The 19,438-nt window shown below is 49.4% G+C and overlaps 2 protein-coding genes across 4 annotated transcripts; one reads left to right on the forward strand and one right to left on the reverse strand.

Annotated features, from left to right (window-relative positions):
• Positions 1-1,067: 1,067 nt before the first annotated feature.
• On the reverse strand, positions 1,068-3,787 carry LOC124690617 (protein trichome birefringence-like 20). The gene is made up of 4 exons (XM_047223978.1): positions 3,650-3,787; positions 2,675-2,812; positions 1,908-2,087; positions 1,068-1,829 (listed from the first exon to the last, which is right to left on the reverse strand). Exons 1-4 carry the CDS (start codon positions 3,785-3,787, stop codon positions 1,068-1,070), a joined length of 1,218 nt encoding a protein of 405 aa, XP_047079934.1.
• Positions 3,788-6,745: 2,958 nt separating this feature from the next.
• Positions 6,746-10,836, forward strand: LOC124688242 (putative FBD-associated F-box protein At5g56700). Of its 3 annotated transcripts, XR_006998458.1 has the most exons (5): positions 6,746-7,653; positions 7,797-7,940; positions 8,787-9,180; positions 9,484-9,589; positions 10,630-10,836. XR_006998458.1 is itself a non-coding variant. In XM_047221949.1 (4 exons), exons 1-3 carry the CDS (start codon positions 6,748-6,750, stop codon positions 9,171-9,173), a joined length of 1,437 nt encoding a protein of 478 aa, XP_047077905.1. In that variant the 5' UTR covers positions 6,746-6,747; the 3' UTR covers positions 9,174-9,180; positions 9,484-9,655. The 3 variants fall into 3 exon arrangements, 2 of the variants coding, with proteins under 2 accessions (XP_047077905.1, XP_047077904.1); XM_047221949.1 differs by lacking the exon at positions 10,630-10,836 and having other exon boundaries at positions 9,484-9,655; XM_047221948.1 differs by lacking the exons at positions 9,484-9,589; positions 10,630-10,836 and having other exon boundaries at positions 8,787-9,402.
• The last annotated feature ends 8,602 nt before the right edge of the window (positions 10,837-19,438 follow it).

The following is a 19,438-nucleotide window of genomic DNA, read 5'->3' on the forward strand; positions in this document are numbered from 1 at the left end:
CTAATTCTCGATAATACAATCTCAGTGATTTCACCCTTAATCATACTTTCGTCGGCTATCTAGTTTGACTGACCGGTGTTTGAATTCACCATCATTCTTCTTCCTCAAAACCTAAGTCCATCATTACGAACATTGATAAGGTTATACCTTGTCAGTTAAACCCAAGTCCATCATTACAAACATTGATAAGGATATACCTTGTCAGTTGGTAAAGTGTCATACAGAGTGACTTATTGGTACTGTTTGTAGACATCAAAACCGTTAGGCTCAAGTTATCGCAGTGCAACTGCTGTCTAAAGTAGCCCCGGAGGCTTTCAGCGGGCGCCACGTGTGGGTGCCATGGCCGGAGGAGGAGACTAGAGTATGGTTGAATTTGGACTTTACAGTTTGGCTCCTAGGGCTGTACGTCGGGAGCCAGAAGGTTGCCAGATCTTTATGTTGCCTTTTAGTTCGTGATCTAGTTAAAATGATGATGAGTACATGGTAGCGTTCGTGCAAAGTAGAGAATAGGATAGTAAAAAATGTGACCCTGGGAACTCTGTGTTACAGTTTTATTGTCAATGAAATCGGGAGCCTGGGCTTCTTAATTCGAAAAAAAAAATCCAATAATCCAAATCGATTCATAATGTGCAATTTCAGGCGAAAGCTCAGTGCCTCAGTGCCAACGGCGGTGATAGTTGCGGGTGTCGTAATCCTCTTGGGGGTCGTTGTGGGTATCCACCCTGCGGTACAGCTCCGAATGAAAATCCTAGACCTCGTGGTCTCGATGGCAACGGCGCAGTGCATCATTGCTCTCTTGGGGCCATCGTCATGGAGCCCCAACTCGACTCAGTCTCGTGTCCATGCCTTTGGTGGCAAGTTTGGAATTTTTTGTGTTCTTTCTTGTTTTTTCTTTAATATATTTTGTAAGTGGTTCTTATCTTGACCTTATATGGATTTGTCCATTGCGACTTTGTAGATAAAGCGGGACAAATTCCTATTTTGAGGAGGAATCGATTCATATTGTGCAATGAAATATAAGCATTTAAAAAAAGCTAATTTTGCTTTCTAAAAAAAGCTACTCCTGTTTAACCACTCAGAAGCAAATGGAGCAGAAGCTCGTTCCATGCGTCGACGGGCCCAGTCAAGCACCAGTGCATGCAGTCGATGCTGAAGCCGACCTTCTCGTGCGGCCAGTGCCTGTACTGCCCGGGGTGTCCGTCGGCCCTCATCTGCATCATCTCGCTCACGTCCATCAGCACAAACCTCGCCGCCGACGCTGCCGACGCCGCGGTCCGGAACTCCCCCACCTGCGCGGCGTGGAACGCGGCCTCGGTCTCCGGCAGGCTCGTCTCGTTGCTCCGCACTGGCCGCGTCCTCAGGCAGTTCCCCCCGTTGTACCACTTGCCGTTCTCGTAGTGCGGCGGCGCCACCGTCCGGACCACCACCCTGTCGCGGAACCCGGCCAGCGCACGGAGTGCGGTCCGGAACGACGCACACAACGCGTAGTCCGGGGCCACGTCGGTGGCGTTGTGCGCCGCCTCGCAGCCGTCCACGTTGGCGCAGCCGAGGATGCGGCCGCCCTCGTAGAGCAAGGTGGGGCGCGTGAACCACTTGGCGCCGCTGAGAACGGCGTAGTCATAGCCAGCGACGTCGCCGCTCCACTCAGGGTCCGACTCGTCGAGGTACACGTTGTGCGGGTCTATGAACGACTGCCCGCCATGCGTCAGGTTCCACCGCACCAGGAACGGCGTCCAGTACACGCACACCGTGAAGTCGTGCTCCCGGTAGTGGTACTTGCGCGTGCAGTGGAAGCAGCCTCTCGGCTCGATCTCCATCGGGTACTCCACCTGCATGACTGACGACGACTGACCATGATCGATCCACCTGAAGCGCTTCTGCAAGCCAAGTGGAAATCTTGAAGGTACCTTGGCGAGGAGACACATGAGGGACTGCATGTGGTTACAGGCGACGGAGTCCCCGACGAAGGCCATGGACTTGCCCCGCACGAGGCGGAGGAAGGTGGCAGCGTCGAAGTGGGGGAGGTCGCAGCCGTGGGGCTGCCACCGCCACCCGAGGATGGACTCCATCCCCGGCTTAGAGCATCTCTAACAGAGCCCGTAAAAGGCCCAAAACCGAAAAATAACCGCCATTTTACGGGTTCGGGACGAAAAACGGCGCCGATCAGTGACCGAAAACGGCCCAAAACTGAAAATAATTTTTCGGGCTACGTTCGGTTCGCTCCGTCGGCCTGTATTTGTAGGGGCCGACGGAGCGAACCGAACGCTCGATCCCTATCTAGGGCGCGCTGAAGTTTCAGCTGACGCAACCGCTCGCTCGCTCCTTCCCCCACGCTCCCCGCGCCGCCACCACACTCCGCCGCCGCCGCCCCGCCCAATTCGCCCGAGCCCCGCAACCCGGAGGTAGCGCCGGTCGCCCGGCACCCTGTCCGCTGTTCCTCGCCCAACTCGGGCTGCCGCCCCCCACCGCCGCCGCCGCCGCTCCGTCGGAATCGAGGATGAGCTCGGGCGACGATTTCGATCTGTCGGATTCGTCGAGCTCCGACGATTCCGACCTCGACGAGCTGCTCCAGGACGACGACTTGGAGGCCACCATGCTCCTCCTCGCCGTCAAGGACCAGGAGGACCACGCGAAGCTGCTGAATCGGAGGCGCGGCTCCGTGTTCGCCCGGAACCACATCCAGCGCTATCGCCTCCACGGCCACGAGCAGCTGATGGAGGACTACTTCGCCGAGGTACCTAACTATCCTGCCCATCTCGTTCCGTAGGAGGTATCGCATGCGGCGTAGCTTGTTCGTCCGCATCGTCAAAGACTGCGAATTGCATTCGAATTACTTCAAGCAACGTAGGAATGCCGCCGGGGTGATGGGTTTCAGCGCATTCCAAAAGATCTCTGCTGCCATGAGGGTAATTGCGTATGGCATCCTGCGGATTACACCGACGAGTATCTTCGAATTGGCGAAGATACTACGACGGAGTCAGCCCGCAGGTTTGCTCGCATGATTATCAAGTTGTACGGGCCTACGTATCTGCGAGCTCCCACCGAGGATGACACCAAACGGTTGATGGAGATAAATGAGAAAAGAGGTTGGCCTGGAATGCTTGGTAGTCTCGATTGTATGCATTGGACATGGAAGAATTGTCCAAAAGCATGGCATGGACAGTACTGTGGCAAGAGAAAAGATGCAACCATTGTCCTTGAGGCCGTAGCATCGCAAGATTTGTGGATTTGGCACTGTTTTTTTGGTCTGCCGGGGACACTCAATGACATCAACGTCCTGCAAAGGTCTCCTTTGTTTGCTAAATTAGCAAAAGGGGAAGCACCCACTTGCAACTACAAGGTCATGAACAATGAGTACACAATGGGCTATTACCTAGTCGATGGCATCTATCCTGATTGGGCAACTTTTGTTAAGTCTGTCAAGGATCCCCAAGATAGAATAGAAGCTGAATTTGCCAAGGCTCAAGAAGCAGCTCGCAAGGACATTGAGAGAGCTTTTGGTGTTTTGCAAGCAAGGTTTGCCATTGTTCGTGGCCCAGCCAGATTTTGGGACAAGAAAACCCTTGTCAACATCATGACATGTTGTGTGATTCTTCACAACATGATCATCGAGGATGAAAGAGACTTGAGCTTGCCCTGCTTCTATGACAATGTTAGCACCCGAGTGGAACCCCAACGCAATCCGTATCGCATTCAAGCTTTCCTTGAGGCACATCGGCAGATTGAGAATTCCACTACCCATGCCCAGCTCGTCTATGATCTGAAGATGCACCACTGGCAGCGACATGGCCGTCGCCTTTGATCCTACCATTCCATTCATTTGCTTGTCACATGTATCATTGTTGAGACATTTGTGCATTTGTCCAATTTTCCCGAAGTTGTTGAAATTTGGTTGAGACATTTTACATTTGTACAATTTTCCCAAAACTGTTGTAATAATTTGGTTCAGATAATTATTTATGTGTTGTAATAATTTGGATGATTATTTGGTTAATTAAGATACATTGTTCTATGTGTTGCATTTGAAAAAACCCTGCTTTTACGGGTTCGGAACCCGCAGGCGCAGAACAGAGCCCGTAACGAAAACTGAAAAACAGAAGTTTTCGTTACGGGCTCTGTTCTGCGCCTGCCATTTTCCGGCCCGTAAACACGAGTTCGGTACACTGGACTCGGGTTTTTCGGTAAGCGTTTTTACGGGCTCTGTTAGAGATGCTCTTACGTAGTAGGTTTCCTTCTTTTTATTTATTGGGAGTTTAGCTGTCTAGAATAACTTTTGCTTTCCTGTCTTGTTGCACGAACATGCATGCGACTTGATCGAGCACGTAGATGCGGAAATACTCAGGGAAAGAACTCTTTCGATCGAGTATACTGTACGTAGTATTATTAAGAGAAAATAAGGAGAATCGTGCAGCAAGCATGATCAGCCATATACAAATCCAGATGATATACTCCAGAGTATGAATCATGCATGTAATCAAAAAAAAATCTGGAGAAATGATACCCTCGTCATAAATGTCATGTGTACGCGGCCACCTTCTCTCTCTTTTGCTTTTTATTTTATACTTTTGGATTCCCTCTTATCACTACTACTGCGTCTATATTTAACTACGTGACTATTTTTAGTTACGAATTTTAACTAGCACAAATCACGAATTAGATGTATTACGGCTGGTGGTTATCTATAGATATAGAGGTATTCTCCATTTATGGTTACCTCTTCAGTGACTGGAGAACCACGACCTCTTTACGGAGGTCTGTACACGTTTGGAGACTGCGACGAGGGATACTTTTTCCCTACATGGGTGGCAGTATAATCTACGAATTGAAACTCCACCTACACGTTAGGCGTTTTACACTTCATCACCTCGATATGTATTACGCCTTTTTTCGCTTTTCATACTTTCGATTTGATAATACTATAAACGGCTGTGTGCATCCTGGTTATGCAGTGGTCAGGTGTAAAAACTTTTTAAAAGTAATAAAGCAAAGGAAAAAATCACGAATTAGATATAATATTTGAGCTACAATGATCTGGCTCAGCTTCCGAACTATCGATCGTTAGTTCGTTACAGCTGTTAATTCTGTTTCGGTGAATGCTTCTTGGGCTCTCACGTGGGAGTTGGACAGGGTTCATCCTCATGTAGCCACGTTTCCTTTTTTAGTTTGGCATTTTTAATTACTTTTTGCATGTTAGATTTAGGTGAAACACGACTCTTATCTAATGGTTTGGATTTTTCTCAACTATAGCATTTTTAACTAAAAGAAAATCATCTGTAACCCCATTTGCAAGTGAATAAACCTATATACCACTAAGCCAATTTACAGCAGTAGGTTTCCTTCTTTTATTGGGAGTTCGAAGGCAACTAGCTACTGAGAGGAATGCAGATCGGAGTAGAACGAATTGATAATTTTCATTCATGTACAGCAATATGTTTCCTTCTTTTATTGGGAGTTCGGCTGTCTAGAATAATTTTTGCTTTTCTGTCCTGTTGCACGAGCATGTGCGACTTGATCGAGCACGTAGCTGCCACTACTCAGGAAAAATCAACACTTTTGATAGAGTACAGTATTATTGAGAGAAAATCAGGAGAAGTGATACTCCTGTGTACGGATGTCCCGTGCACGCGGCCACCTTCTCATTTTTTTCCCTTTTATTTTGTAATTTTAGATTTCCTCTCGTTAATACTATAGGGTCTATATTTTAAGAGTCTGGCTAGTTCTCAGTTAACCGAGAACTCTTTAGATCGAGTATAGTATTATTGAGAGAAAATCAACACCTCTTGCAGCCCCTTTTAGCACATACTACCTCCGTTTTCTAGATACTAGTGGTTTGGGCACCCCTTTGAGCGCCTCCTCGTGAGTCATTTGCGTCCTAATCCAAACACCATAATGGCCATATATGAACAACAATTTTATTTCCATTTTGACATTCAAGTTGGATATATATATGAACAACGATTTTATAGCGGTTACTTTTATTTCCATTTTGACATTCAAGTTTTTTTTCGAGTGTGACAGGGGGGCAAAAACCCCTCTGTTTGTATATTACCTCGAATGACTAGCACTCAATCCAATACACAAGGTATTTCAGATACAAGGGAGGGGGTAGGAGAAGAGAAAAACGGGACGGGTTTCATCCACCGCAACAAACACTAATCATTACATCTCGAAAGGATGAAATACCTAAGCTCGTCAAGGCGCAGGCGCTCCACAGGCTTGACGCGCCACCGCCAGGTGCTTAAGTCGTCACACACCCTGTGGAGGAGAACGGCGGTCAAGCACGAGCGAGAGTTGAAGACGAGATCATTGCGAGCTTTCCAAAGTACCCACAGGATCGCAGCGCAGCCAACGCGCCATGAGCCAGCATCAATGCAGGGGTAGCAGGCTCCGGATAGAGAAACGACCGACCGGGATGTGGATCCCCAGTCGAGTACAGACCAAGTTTTAAATTTCTAAAATTTTGATTGGGGGACTTGACTGGGAAGCGACGTCCCCAAACGCGGTACGAACAAAACATATCGCCCAAACGCTTGATCCGGCGAGTTTTGGGATGGTTTGGAGGAGACAACTGAACTCAGGATTTTTTTTTTTGAGAGCCAAACTCAGGAATTTGGGCCCGTTGGGTGGGGGAAATCAAACCGTACGCAATTTTCCCTTTCTCACATTGCAGCAGCGTCGCACCGCCGCAAGCTCCACCCCACAAATCCGCTTCCACTCCAGTCCCCACTTCACTCCGCCACTCCGGCCATGGCCACCGTCATCCAGGATGTCTTGGGCTATTTCCCCGGTGAGGCGCACGCCCTCGCGGCGTCCTCCTCCCTCTCCGCAGCCGCGGGCTACCACGGCGAGGACCGCGTCAGCGCCCTCCCCGACACCCTCCTCCGCAACATCCTCTCTCGCCTCCCCGCCAAGGACGCCGCCCGAACCGCCTCCCTCGCCTCCCGGTGGCGCCACATCTGGCGCTCCACCCCGCTCGTCCTCCGCGACGCCGACGTGCCCCGCGCCGCGGTCGCGCGCGTCCTCGCCAGCCACCCGGGCCCCTTCCGCGCCGTCACCCTCGCCCGATGCAGGTTCGCCTACCACGAGCGTATGCTCGCCCAGTGGCCGCGCCTCCTCGCCTCCAAGGGCGTCGACGACCTCGTCCTAGTCAACAACGCCAGCGACCCCTCCGCCGACACGCTGCCCCTCCCCGCCGACGTCTTCCGATGCGCCTCGCTCCAGCGCCTCTTCCTCGGCTTCTGGACGCTCCCGGACACCGCCGGCCTCCGCCGCGGCGCCGACGTGTTCCCTCTCCTCCGGGAGCTCTCCCTGTTCGCCACCACCATCACCGACGGGGACGACCTCGACTACATGCTCGCCTGCAGCCCTGCTCTCCAGACCCTCGCGCTCATATTCAACCAGACGCCCGACCGCGTCCACCTCCGCAGCAAGAGCCTGCGTTGCGTGCTCCTCTGGTTGTCCATGGTGGAGGAGGGGGTCGTCGTGGTGGACGCCCCGCTCCTCGAGCGGCTTATCCTCTTTGACTGTCCTGCTGGATCTGGTGAAGAAGAGGGTCAGGTGAAGGTCAAGATTTTTTGTGCACCAAAGCTGCGGGTGCTTGGTTACTTGGACCCAAGAGTTCACCAGCTGCAGATCGGTGACAAAGTCATCAAGGTACTACCTTTCTTCCATAATCCCATCACTCCCGATCCATGGAGCTGCCAACGATTTAGTACTATAATTGTTCCTAGATAGATCCCAACCAGAGATGATATATAAGCATATCTTTCTTTTGTTGCATGGATTGGTCATTGCAGCCTAACGCAAGGCCCAGCCCAAGCACCATGGTTCCAGGCGTCAAGGTATTGGCCTTGAAGATTAATCTGGGTGTCTCAAAGGAGGTCAAGATGATGACCAGCTTCCTCGCCTGCTTTCCCAACGTCGAGAAGCTGCACATCGAGGTGACACCCACTCCACTCGTTCACACAACATTATTTGCAAGAGAGTGAATTCCACTTCTCATAAGATAAATTTTGTGCCATTTATTACCCAATTTAACAGAAATTCCTCAAAGCTACCCCATTTAGTATACTTTCTTCCATTTTTTACCCTTTTCTATATTAGTGGCTGCAGCCATCTCAGAAAATTCAAAATTAGTAATCATTAGTGGCTGCAGTTTACACACGTAATAATTGCAATGTACACAACAATCAGATTCACAAATTTATCTCTATTGCAACTAAAAAAATCATGTCGTAGTCAAGTACAACTTCAACACACATCTAATCATCCTAGAAACAAATGATTGAAAGCTTTCACTCAAAGAAAAGTTCAGGCACCCCCTATATATGGTCCGCATGTTTATGATCTAAACTGTGTTACTACAGGTATATCCATCGATGAAACAGTTCAGAGTTAACTGAACTACTTTTGCTTTCTGAAGTTTGCATCAGCGTCGCCAATTCAGATCTAGTCTCGATCTAAGAAATTAAAAAATGGAACCTAATGACAATACACTCTCTAATAATAATTCACGAAAGGTTCAATCTTGTAACCATTGATCACTGCCATTAGATTCAATCTAAACCCACTCTCGTTGGGCAAAATATAGAAAAGGGTAAAAAATGGAAGAAAGTATGCTAAATGGGGTAGTTTTTAGGAATTTCCGTTAAATTGGGTAAAAAGTGGCACAAAATTGATCTTAGGGGGTAAAAAGTGGAATTCACTCTTTGCAAGAACAATCAACACAAGACCAATTGGCTCTTCTCCCGCACGATCCATCTGTAACCGGATTGTTCATTTTCCAGTCTGTTGTAGCCGATGATGGACCTGCTGGACAGCAGCACCCGTCCAAGGTCTGGAAGGAGGTCTGTCGCGTCGACTGCCTCAAGTCACATGTCAAGAAGGTGCTTCTCCACCAATTCCGCGGCGACCAGGGTGAACTTGACTTCATCAAGTTCATCGGCAGGAGCGCGCTGCAGCTGCAGGCCTTGCTGGTTGTGCTCACCCCAGAAGATTACGCTTCGCCGGACAAGGTGAACGAGCTGATGCGCAAACTCAGGGATCACTCCGGTGTACCATGGGCTTGCAAGTACGGTTTTCTGCTGGTGGTAGGGCCTAAGCTGCCGAGCGTTTGGAAATGGAACTTCCGGAAAGCGTCCGACCTTGCTGAAGATGACCCTTTTGCATCTTGAACCTGAGGTTGGCTATATGTATTCCCTGATCCAAACTTCTTGGGGTAATCACTTGCTGTTCTACATGCAGGGCATGTTGGGTCTTTAGACATCTATGTGTGTTCTTAACTAAGACATAGCATGACTCTATGAGTATCTGAAAGTGTTCAAGCTAGCTAGCAGTCACGTGGTTCATTCAAAAGATACCGTGATCTATCGTGTTATCTAATGCCTCTATCTGTCTTCTTAATGTCTGCCTGCTTTCTAGCATGTTTTCCTTTGCTTTCATAGGATGGCACCTCCACTGATTTTAATATGCTCGGATGATCAGGGTCTACCAGGTAGCCAGGCGTTATGTGTTATCTTATACATCACGGTGGCAGGATGACATATGCTATGTAGCTCTGCTTGTGATTTCTAGGCTGCAACATCCAGTGGTAGATGTTTCCGACTGACCGTTTATATTACGAGTTGCTGCATAATACAGTTATCTTCTGTGTTTGTATTTTTTGTTTGATTGGATAGTTTAGCTATCAATTTCTCAAAGTTGCCATGCCTTTGTTTTGTTATAGAAATATAGAGAGGAATGGGCTCACTGAGCGCAGGCGCGCTCCAACCTACTTTATCTTGTTAATTACCAACAATTCTGTACTAGCTTCTGAATCTAGCACCACATATTCACTGAATAATAGCGCACATAGGTACACCGTGCACACATGAATAATAATTGTTAGCATGAATCAGGAACCATATAGGTGCTTACTAGCACTGCGCTGTTGTGATTTACTTTCAGTTACACAAGAAAGTTCCTCATGGCTGACAGAGCATCTTCCGTGAGCTGGTATGAGTCTGACTCCGGGGCATCATCCTTACTATATTGCTTGGATCTGCATTTGTGAGGGTTTTTGGAAAGTAAAACTAATACGCTGCCTTTTTAATGTCATTTTTTTTTTTACCAAAGTAGTTAACAGTAGAACCTGGTGGCTGATAATATTGTATCTCCTATTCCAACTGTTTTTATCCAAGGGAGATTTATTCTAGATGGGGTGGTGCTTTTACATGAAACTTTGCATGAATTGAAAATGAGGAAAACTGCTGCAGTTGTTTTAAAGTAGATTTTGAAGAAGTGTCTGACCTTGCTGAAAACGACCCTTTTGAGTCTTGAACCTGAGGTTGGATATGCGTAATCTGTGATCCAAACTTCTTGGGGTAATCACTTGCTGTTCTACATGCCAATCACTGTTGAGTCTTTAGACATCTATGTGTGTTCTTACCTAAGACATGGCAAGACTGCATGAGTATCTGAAAGTGTTCAAGCCAGCAGTCCCGTGGTTCATTCAAAAGATGCAAGACTTCATGATCTAACATGTTATCTAATGCATCTCTCTGTCTTCTTGATGCGTGCCTGCTTTCTAGCATGCATTCCTTTGCTTTTATAGGATGGCACCCACTAATTTTAATATGCTTGGATGATCAGGGTCTAGCATGTAGCCAAGCCTTATGTGTTATCTTATGCATCATGGTGATTAGGATGACAAACGCTGTGCACCTCTGCTTGTGGTTTCTAGGCTGCAACCTCCAGTGGTAGATGTTTCTGACCAACTGATTATATTACGAGTTGCTGCGGAAGACAGGTATCATCTGTGTCTGTATTTTGTGTATGATTGGATAGTTTAGCTATAAGTTTCTCACAGTTACCATGCCTCTAGGTTCAACCTACTTTATCTTGTCAATTTACCAACTGTTGTGTACTACCTTCTGACAAAAAATACCATGTGTTCACGGATTAATAGCGCACGTTGGTACACTGTACACACATGACTAAGAATTCTTGGCATGAATTAGGAACCATATAGGTGCTTACTATCACTGCGCTGTTGTGATTTACTTTTAGTACCACAAGAGAGTTCCTCATGGCTGATAAAGTATCTTCGGTGAGCTGGTATGGGACTCTGGCATTGTCGTTACTATGTTGCTTGAATCTGCTTGAATCTGCATTTGTGAGGCAATTTGAGAAAGTAAAACTGATATGGCGGACAAGGCATTTCTGAACCCAGGTGTAGATGCTCTTGATTTAATAAAAAATTTGAAACAAATAGCAAAAAAATTTTAAAAAATCTGAATTTTTTGGAAAATGAACATGAACACTTGTTCTAACTTTACACCAAAAATCTCCAGAAAAAGACTTACGTAGTGATCTGTGCAAAAAAGACAAATTGAAGTGATGTAAGAAACAAATCTAGACGTTCTAAACAGCAAACAGCACCGTATTTTAGCTTTTTTGCACAAATCACTATAGATGTCTTTTCTCAGAAATTTTTGGTGTGCAGTTAGAACACTTGTTCATGTTCATTGTCTAAAAAAATTAGATTTTTAAAAATTATTTTACTATTTTTTTTTATTTTTTTATTAAACCAGGAGCATCTACACCCCAGTTCAGATTTGGTTTTTTGTGTTATGGCTTGCTTTTGAACTCTGAGTTTCCTGTTTTCGCCTGTATAAGATCCCTGAACCTTTGTGTTACTGTTGCGGTCAGAAACCCACCGGCGAGCAGCGACGGGCAACACGGTAGAGCCGGGAGGCTCCCAGGACTGCGGCTGGCCCTGGTCCCTCCGAGCGACGGTCCGCAAAGACTCGGCACGCACGTCTGATGCTGGTGCAAGGGCGTGCCACCTGACCTATACCTGGTCAGAAGGTGTTGGATGTGCCTCGCTTAGTTTCCTGCATGGCATACACATAAACATTAAATATGAGCCTCGATCGGCTCTCAGGTTGTCCTGTGAATCGGCTCAAGGAGCCGATCCACCCATGATCCGTACGAGGTGTACGATCAGATGGTGGTCCTGCTTGATCAAAATAAAGCTAAAACGACCTACTACAATTTAGGGTTTTCACCACATAATCGGAACATCCTACTCGTGATTGAGCCTGGCGGCCACGCACGGTGATCATAAACTGACCCTAGACAAGGCCTAAAAACCAACACGAAGTTGATCCCCGGAACATCCTGTCTAGGGCTAGCAAACTACACCCTACGCGCCACTGGATCCTTCAACCCGTTTGTAAGGCCTAGCTATGCAGATATTAAACTAATCCTTGAAGAACAAGGAGCAACCATAACGGATCGGATCTACTAAATAATGATCAAGCGGGGTGCCGCCCTTACACCTAAGATAGGTGTAAGGGCGGCTAGACGTCTAAGGGTTGCACGACGACAACATATGATACGATGAACAATGCTAACCCTAACACATCTATGATAACCACGTTGCTCGCCATCAACAAGGTTTGAGTACGAGCAACGCATGAACAGCGAATAAACGTGTACTGCCTAGATCGCAAGATGCGATCTAGGCAGCATGATGCTTACCGGAAGAAACCCTCGAGACAAGGGAGTTGGCGATGCGCCTAGATTGGTTTGTGGTGAACGTGATTGTTGTTTATTTCATAAACCCTAGATACATATTTATAGTCCGTAGACTTTCTAACGTGGGAATAATCCCAACCGTGCACGAGTCTATCTAACCGACACGTATCCTACTATGTTACAGATACACGGGCAAACTAGCCCAAACTTTGTATACAAGGCCGATTCATGTATTTCTTCCATGTATATTCTTCAAGCCCATCTTTAATCGCGGCCCACCTCTCGATCCGGTCAAATTCCGGTGATAACACATGCCCCCCTGGTTTTGGAAATGACAATTCCAAAATCACTCGTTTTTTCTTCGTCGGGTCATGTCGTGGCGAAGCGAGAACCGCCGCAGTATCCTTCATCATGATGCCTTGCCTCCTCCACTTCTCCGCGTGACCTGGCATTTTTTTTTCTGTTGGGCACCACTTCCTCGGAAACTGCTGTGGCATTGAATCTCCACTATATCCCCTTTTATTTAACCGCTCCAAACAGTTTGCGTCTTCATCCCCTTCGCATTAGCACTCCAAAAGCCCTCCTGCGCCATCATGTCTTCTTCCTCCTCTGCCTCATCGGGTCTTTCCACCCAATCCTCCTCCTCCCGCGAGCCGATGCCGGAGTGGGACCCGGAGGAGGCCCATGCGGCCAACATCCGCCGCGCCATCGAAGCCGGGGAGGAGTCCGAGTCACGACTTCTCCGTCCGGTCCGAGGACGACAAGTCCTCGACCGACGGGGAAAGTGACCTCCGCTTCCTTGCCGACGGGGAAACGGAGGAGGAGAGCGATGACGATCGCTTCTCCTGGGATGACTTCACCTCCTCCGAGGAGGAGGAGGAGGAGGAGGACGACGACGACGACACCTCCTCCGACGAACCGCCGGCCAAGCGCTTCTGCCCCTGGCCGGGGAACCTCAACGACTTCGACAGCGACGACGACGACGCTGACGAGGAGGATGAGGACAACGAGGGCCCTGCCGGCGGCCGCTGTAGCAGCGACGACGAGCCCGCCGGGAGTAGCGCCGACAGCGGCGACGACGGCGACGACGAGGGTAGCGACGGCCCGTAGATAGGACCCTTAGCATAGGATCAGTAGTAGTAGATGGGGCAATGTACCCCCTAGTACTTCCTTTTGAGAGCAATCAGCTCTTTATGTAAGAAATCCTGTTTATCAATGAAGAATTTCCCCCAATTTGATTTTGCCGATTTCCTTTAAGCTAATTTAGCCGATTTCCCCTCATACTGACTTTGCCGATTGTCCACTTAGCCAATGCTCAATGAGCCGATGGCAACGCATCGGTCCTTCACAATCTATCCTTAAACTCTTCGACTGATGACTTTGAGACCTGGTGGATAATATGGAAGACCCTTGACTTCAAGAGAGCCCTTAAATTCCTCCCACCAGCTCCAGTGATCCTCTTCTGCAAGAACTCACCATCTTTTAAGAAGGTTGCGACGCAGGACCAGCCGATGACACCCCAATCGGCTTCTAAAAACAGAGCATCTACCAGGTCAGTTGCCCCCCGAGGCTCAGTCAAGGCAAGAATAGCGGTGAGGACGCACAGATCAGACAAAGGGTTTTGAACTCAGGCAATTCTGAGACAGCCACCATGCAGAGCCAGCCAAACTCGCCACCATCGATCACCTTTTCTTCCATTGAAAGCCGATATTGTAGACGAAACATCAACGGCTTAATGAGCAAAAGGCTGCCCTGCATGCCAAAACTGACGCTTCTGACAGTACTGCTGAATTGGCGACCTTGCGCAAAGGGTTGGAAGTCCTCGAAAAGAAGGTTCTACTCCCTCCAGGAAGCAGAAGGCCATCCGCGTTTTGAACACGCAGCGGGTAGATCCTGTGTAATTGTACTAGAGTCGATGGCTGTGCATCGGCTTTGTTTCTTAGCTCTAAATTCGATGTCCGTGCATCGGCTGTACATCATGAGAATTTTTTTTTACTGGCCGATTTTTCTATCGGCCCCCAATATTTCACTGCACATGTATCGCACGTGTTCATCTGATTAGGTGCCCCCCGAGCCGAATCTGCCAGGTAACTGCGGATATCGGCTCTGTGGTGAGCCAAGGCACTGTATTTGAACGTCGGCTCCGTTAGGACCAATGTTGACTTCTTCCAGCTCATCAGCCGACGTAAAACCGCTGCCCATTAGATCGATGTTGAACACAGGCAGAACGTATGGTAAGGATAATTTTGGCCGATTGCTGGAATCGGCCTCCATGTTGATTGAATCGCTCAATGAAGGTTTTGCAATGTTCCTCCATAGATCCTTGGGGCCGATCCCAAGGATCGGCCTCGCCACGTTTGTCCATAAATGTTGCTCTTGTTACACGGTCAGGCCGGTGGATAAGACCAGCCTCACCCCGTCCTTCGTCACGTCGATGCGCTCGCAGTCGTCCAAATTGATGCCTGAGAGTGGCTCTTGGCCTGTTGTCTCCCAAACGTTCATGCCAGCCGTTAAAATCTCGGCTGAGTCATCTGCATGGACGACCTCTACTTCATCTCCATCCCACTGTATTAAGCATTGGTGCATCGTGGATGGAATGCAACAGTTGGTGTGGATCCAATATCTTCCTAGCAGGACAGCATAGGTGCTCTTGCTATCGACAATAAAGAACGTCGTAGGGATGGTTTTCCTTCCTACGGTCAGATCCACGTTCAGAACACCTTGTGCGTCAGATGCTTGGCCGTTGAAATCGCTCAGTGTCACGTTGGTCTTGATCAGATCCGAGCTAGAGCGTCCCAACCGACGTAGCATTGAGTATGGCATAATGTTGACTGCCGCTCCGGTGTCCACCAGCATCTTGTTGACAGGCTGCCCATTGATATAGCCTCGCAAGTACAGGGCCTTCAGGTGTCTGTAGCTTCTCTCTCGTGGCTTCTCAAAGATAACCGCCCGTGGGCCGCAGTCAAGTTGTGCCACAGGTGGTTCGTCTAATCCTGGAGCACTAAACTCCGTCGGAAGGATGAACACCATGTTTGTGCCAGCCGAAGTTTCATCATCGGCTTTCTTTTGTCTGGGGCGCCACTCTTTCCTTTGTGGCCGACCTTCTTCGTCCAGGGTTCGCTGAATTTTAGCGACCAGATCAGGCCGCGCCTTCCTCAACGTGTGCAGGTATAACCTTTCGGCTTCCTCCAAACCACGTAGTCGCTAAACCCTACGCTTTTGGGAACGGCTGAGTCCATCAGGGCACCACCTTGTCCGGTGGTACTTATCTTCTTCTTCATCATCGTCTTCTAGTTCCTCGAGATCTTCTACCCGAGAGGACTCAGTGTGCTTGTTCCGAGGCGGGAGAGGCCCTAGACGTTTGAACACGGACACGTTAGCTGCATCCTTCTTCTTCTGTCTACACTGCGGCGGTTGCCGATTGTAGGCAATCGGCTCATTCCTGAATCCCAGCAGTGTCTAAAGAAGGGACAGTCCAGTGCCTATCCACGTCGTCTTGCTCTCTCGACTTTTCCTTGGCGTGGTGCTCATATCTCTCCTCGTCGCGATCATGCCGACGATGTCTCCTGGCGTCCCTAGCCAGACGATCCCTTTCGTCCTCGCTGTTATACCGTCGGCGTTGGTCATATTGACTCACATACTTGTCGAGGAGGTGATCAGAGAGAGGTCGCTGATATCTTACATTCCTCACTTCTCCCTCTGTGATGTAGCGCTTGCCATCGTGACGGAGCCGATCGCGTGGAACGGCTTCCTCTGTGTCCTTGCTATGAGAGCAGCTACCCTCGTCTCCGTCCTTACCAGAGTGGTGCCCAGGTCCTACCATGTTGATGTTGAACGAGAGTCCTGGCTGGCACCCTCCAGGGTAAGTGCACTCCACCATGTTAACGGCGGGGAAGGGGTGTGTGTCGACCTTCATGGCGTACTGGCTGAAAATTAGACGCCCTTGTTCTATCGCCATTTGGACCTGCCGACGCCACACCCTGCGGTCGTTGGTGGCATGGGTGAACGTGTTATGCCACTTGCGGTATGGCTTTCCGTTCAGCTCCCGAGCCGTGGGGATCTTGTGGCCTTCGGGTACCTTTAGCCGCTTCTCCTTAAGTAAGAGGTCGAAAATTTGCTCAGCCTTGGTGACATCAAAGTCAAACCCTCTTGGAGGACCTTGTGGCTTAACCCACTTACAGGACACGGGGCTTGCCCCCGAGTCCATTCAGCCACTGCTACCTCTTGATCTCCCGCAGAACCTTCATCTTCATCTGCTTCAACCAGGACCACTGCACGCTTGAATTTATCCTGGTATACATCTGGGTGGCACTGTTCATATACCGACGGCCTTCGCACCATGTGCGCCGGTGAAGGCTAGTCCGCTTGGGAGGCCACGTCCTTGATCGGTGATGCGAGACCCACCACCGCCAACTCGACCGCTTCTTTTTCGGTCACACGAGCCGAATAGCATCGGTTCCTAACGGTCCCGAAGCGCTGGACGTATTCCGACACCGTTTCTCCGCGCTTCGTCGTACTTGTGCTAGATCGGCAATGCCGGCCTCGGAAGCCTCCGAGTGATACCGCATGTGGAACTGCTCTTCCAACTGCTTCCAAGTCCGGATTGAGTCTGGTGGCAGCGATGTGTACCACCCGAAAGCCGATCCTGTGAGGGACTGCGCGAAGAACCTCACACGCAGCTCATCTGATGCTGAGATCGTGCCCAGCTGTGCCAAATATCGGCTCACATGCTCGATGGAGCTGGAACCATTTGATCCATTAAACTTGGAGAAATCAGGGAGCCGATATTTGGGTGGTAGCGGGATCAACTCGTACTCGTTGGGGTACGGCTTGGAATAGCCGATTGTCCTCCTTTTCGGCACCATGCCGAACTGGTCTTTTAAGATGGTACTAATCTGATCCGCGGTGCTGGCTGTAGGCGTCGAACTCTGAAGATTCGCCGGGGTGGCATACTTAGCCAGCCATGCTTGCCTTTCCAGCTCTGAGCCAACTGCAAGAGCTGAGCTCTGGAGGTTTGTCGGAGTGGCATACTTAGCTAGCCACGTCTGCTTCTCAAGATCTGTTTCCGAAGTTCCTCCTGCTGTTCCAGAAATCCCTGCTGTTGCAGTCTGGTTTGTGAGTGCCCGAGCTATCGCGGTCCGGCACATATGTGCACGTGTATCCGTGAGGGATCTCCTTGGGCGCCTCATGCAAGAACTCGGTAGTCACTAGGGTCACCACCGATCTTGTAGACGACGTATGCCGGTGAATTCGGCACTTCGGTGCTGCCAACGCGAATGGCAGCGGTGGTCGGGACCGGAGTGGCATCTCTCCTTGGTGAGTCCCCAGAGCTGGTCCTGACGGAGAGTACTGATGTCTCATGATTTCCTGGATCACCCGAAGAGCGACACGCTCCAAAGTGTTCACCAGGCTCTCAGAATGGCGGTGTAGCGAATGAGCTACCATGAAGTTAATCTCCTGACGCAAGACCTGGTGCGTTCTTCTGACGGGGCGGACAGGTCCACTCCATCGAGCGCGCCTTCAGTGAGAACCCTTTCCACCTGATGCCATGTGAGCGGGTTCTGTGAAAAGAGCCGATGAGGTCGGCTTCGAGGATTGCTTTGACCTCGTCATACTTCTTCTTGAGCTCCTCGATCAGATCCTCGTACGTGACTGGAGTGCCTTCCGCCATCTCAGATGTAGATGGCGAAACGGTTGATGTCGAAGATGGTCCCACCGGGCGTGCCAGAATGTGTTGCGGTCAGAAACCCACCGGCGGGCAGCGACGGGCAACACGGTAGAGCCGGGAGGCTCCCAGGACTGCGGCTGGTCCTGGTCCCTCCGAGCGACGGCCCGCAAAGACTCGGCACGCACGTCCGATGCTGGTGCAAGGGCGTGCCACCTGACCTATACCTGGTCAGAAGGTGTTGGATGTGCCTCGCTTAGTTTCCCGCATGGCATACACGTAAACATTAAATACGAGCCTCGATCGGCTCTCGAGTTGTCCCGTGAATCGGCTCAAGGAGCCGATCCACCCATGATCCGTACGAGGTGTACGATCGGATGGTGGTCCCGCTTGATCAAAATAAAGCTAAAACGACCTACTACGATTTAGGGTTTTCACCACATAATCGGAACATCCTACTCGTGATTGAGCCTGGCGGCCACGCACGGTGATCGTAAACTGACCCTAGACAAGGCCTAAAAACCAACACGAAGTTGATCCCCGGAACATCCTGTCTAGGGCTAGCAAACTACACCCTACGCGCCGCTGGATCCTTCAACCCGTTTGTAAGGCCTAACTATGCAGATATTAAACTAATCCTTGAAGAACAAGGAGCAACCATAACGGATCGGATCTACTAAATAATGATCAAGCAGGGTGCCGCCCTTACACCTAAGATAGGTGTAAGGGCGGCTAGACGTCTAAGGGTTGCACGACGACAGCATATGATACGATGAACAATGCTAACCCTAACACATCTATGATAACCACGTTGCTCGCCATCAACAAGGCTTGAGTACGAGCAACGCATGAACAGCGAATAAACGTGTACTGCCTAGATACGATCTAGGCAGCATGATGCTTACCCGGAAGAAACCCTCGAGACAAGGGAGTTGGCGATGCGCCTAGATTGGTTTGTGGTGAACGTGATTGTTGTTTATTTCATAAACCCTAGATACATATTTATAGTCCGTAGACTTTCTAACGTGGGAATAATCCCAACCGTGCACGAGCCAAACTCTATCTAACCGACACGTATCCTACTATGTTACAGATACACGGGCAAACTAGCCCAAACTTTGTATACAAGGCCGATTCATGTATTTCTTCCATGTATATTCTTCAAGCCCATCTTTAATCACGGCCCATCTCTGATTCGGTCAAATTCTGGTGATAACAGTTACACATGCGAAGGTCTGCTCTTTGTATGGGACG

The sequence above is a fragment of the Lolium rigidum genome, chromosome 2, assembly GCF_022539505.1.
Source record: "Lolium rigidum isolate FL_2022 chromosome 2, APGP_CSIRO_Lrig_0.1, whole genome shotgun sequence".
Classification (NCBI taxonomy): Eukaryota; Viridiplantae; Streptophyta; class Magnoliopsida; order Poales; family Poaceae; genus Lolium; species Lolium rigidum.

Bases quoted from the DNA above. Each gene is read 5' to 3' on its own strand.
- LOC124690617 (XM_047223978.1), bottom strand. From the start codon at position 3,787: ATGTCGCTGCCAGTGGTGCATCTTCAGATCATAGACGAGCTGGGCATG. The intron at 2,813-3,649 runs GTCATAGAAGCA...TGCAATTCGCAG, and splicing joins TCCACTCGGGTGCTAACATT to TCTTTGACGATGCGGACGAA. The intron at 1,830-1,907 runs GTACCTTCAAGA...TCAGTCATGCAG, and splicing joins TCATGTGTCTCCTCGCCAAG to GTGGAGTACCCGATGGAGAT.
- LOC124688242 (XM_047221949.1), top strand. From the start codon at position 6,748: ATGGCCACCGTCATCCAGGATGTCTTGGGCTATTTCCCCGGTGAGGCG. The intron at 7,654-7,796 runs GTACTACCTTTC...TGGTCATTGCAG, and splicing joins TCGGTGACAAAGTCATCAAG to CCTAACGCAAGGCCCAGCCC. The intron at 7,941-8,786 runs GTGACACCCACT...TTCATTTTCCAG, and splicing joins TCGAGAAGCTGCACATCGAG to TCTGTTGTAGCCGATGATGG.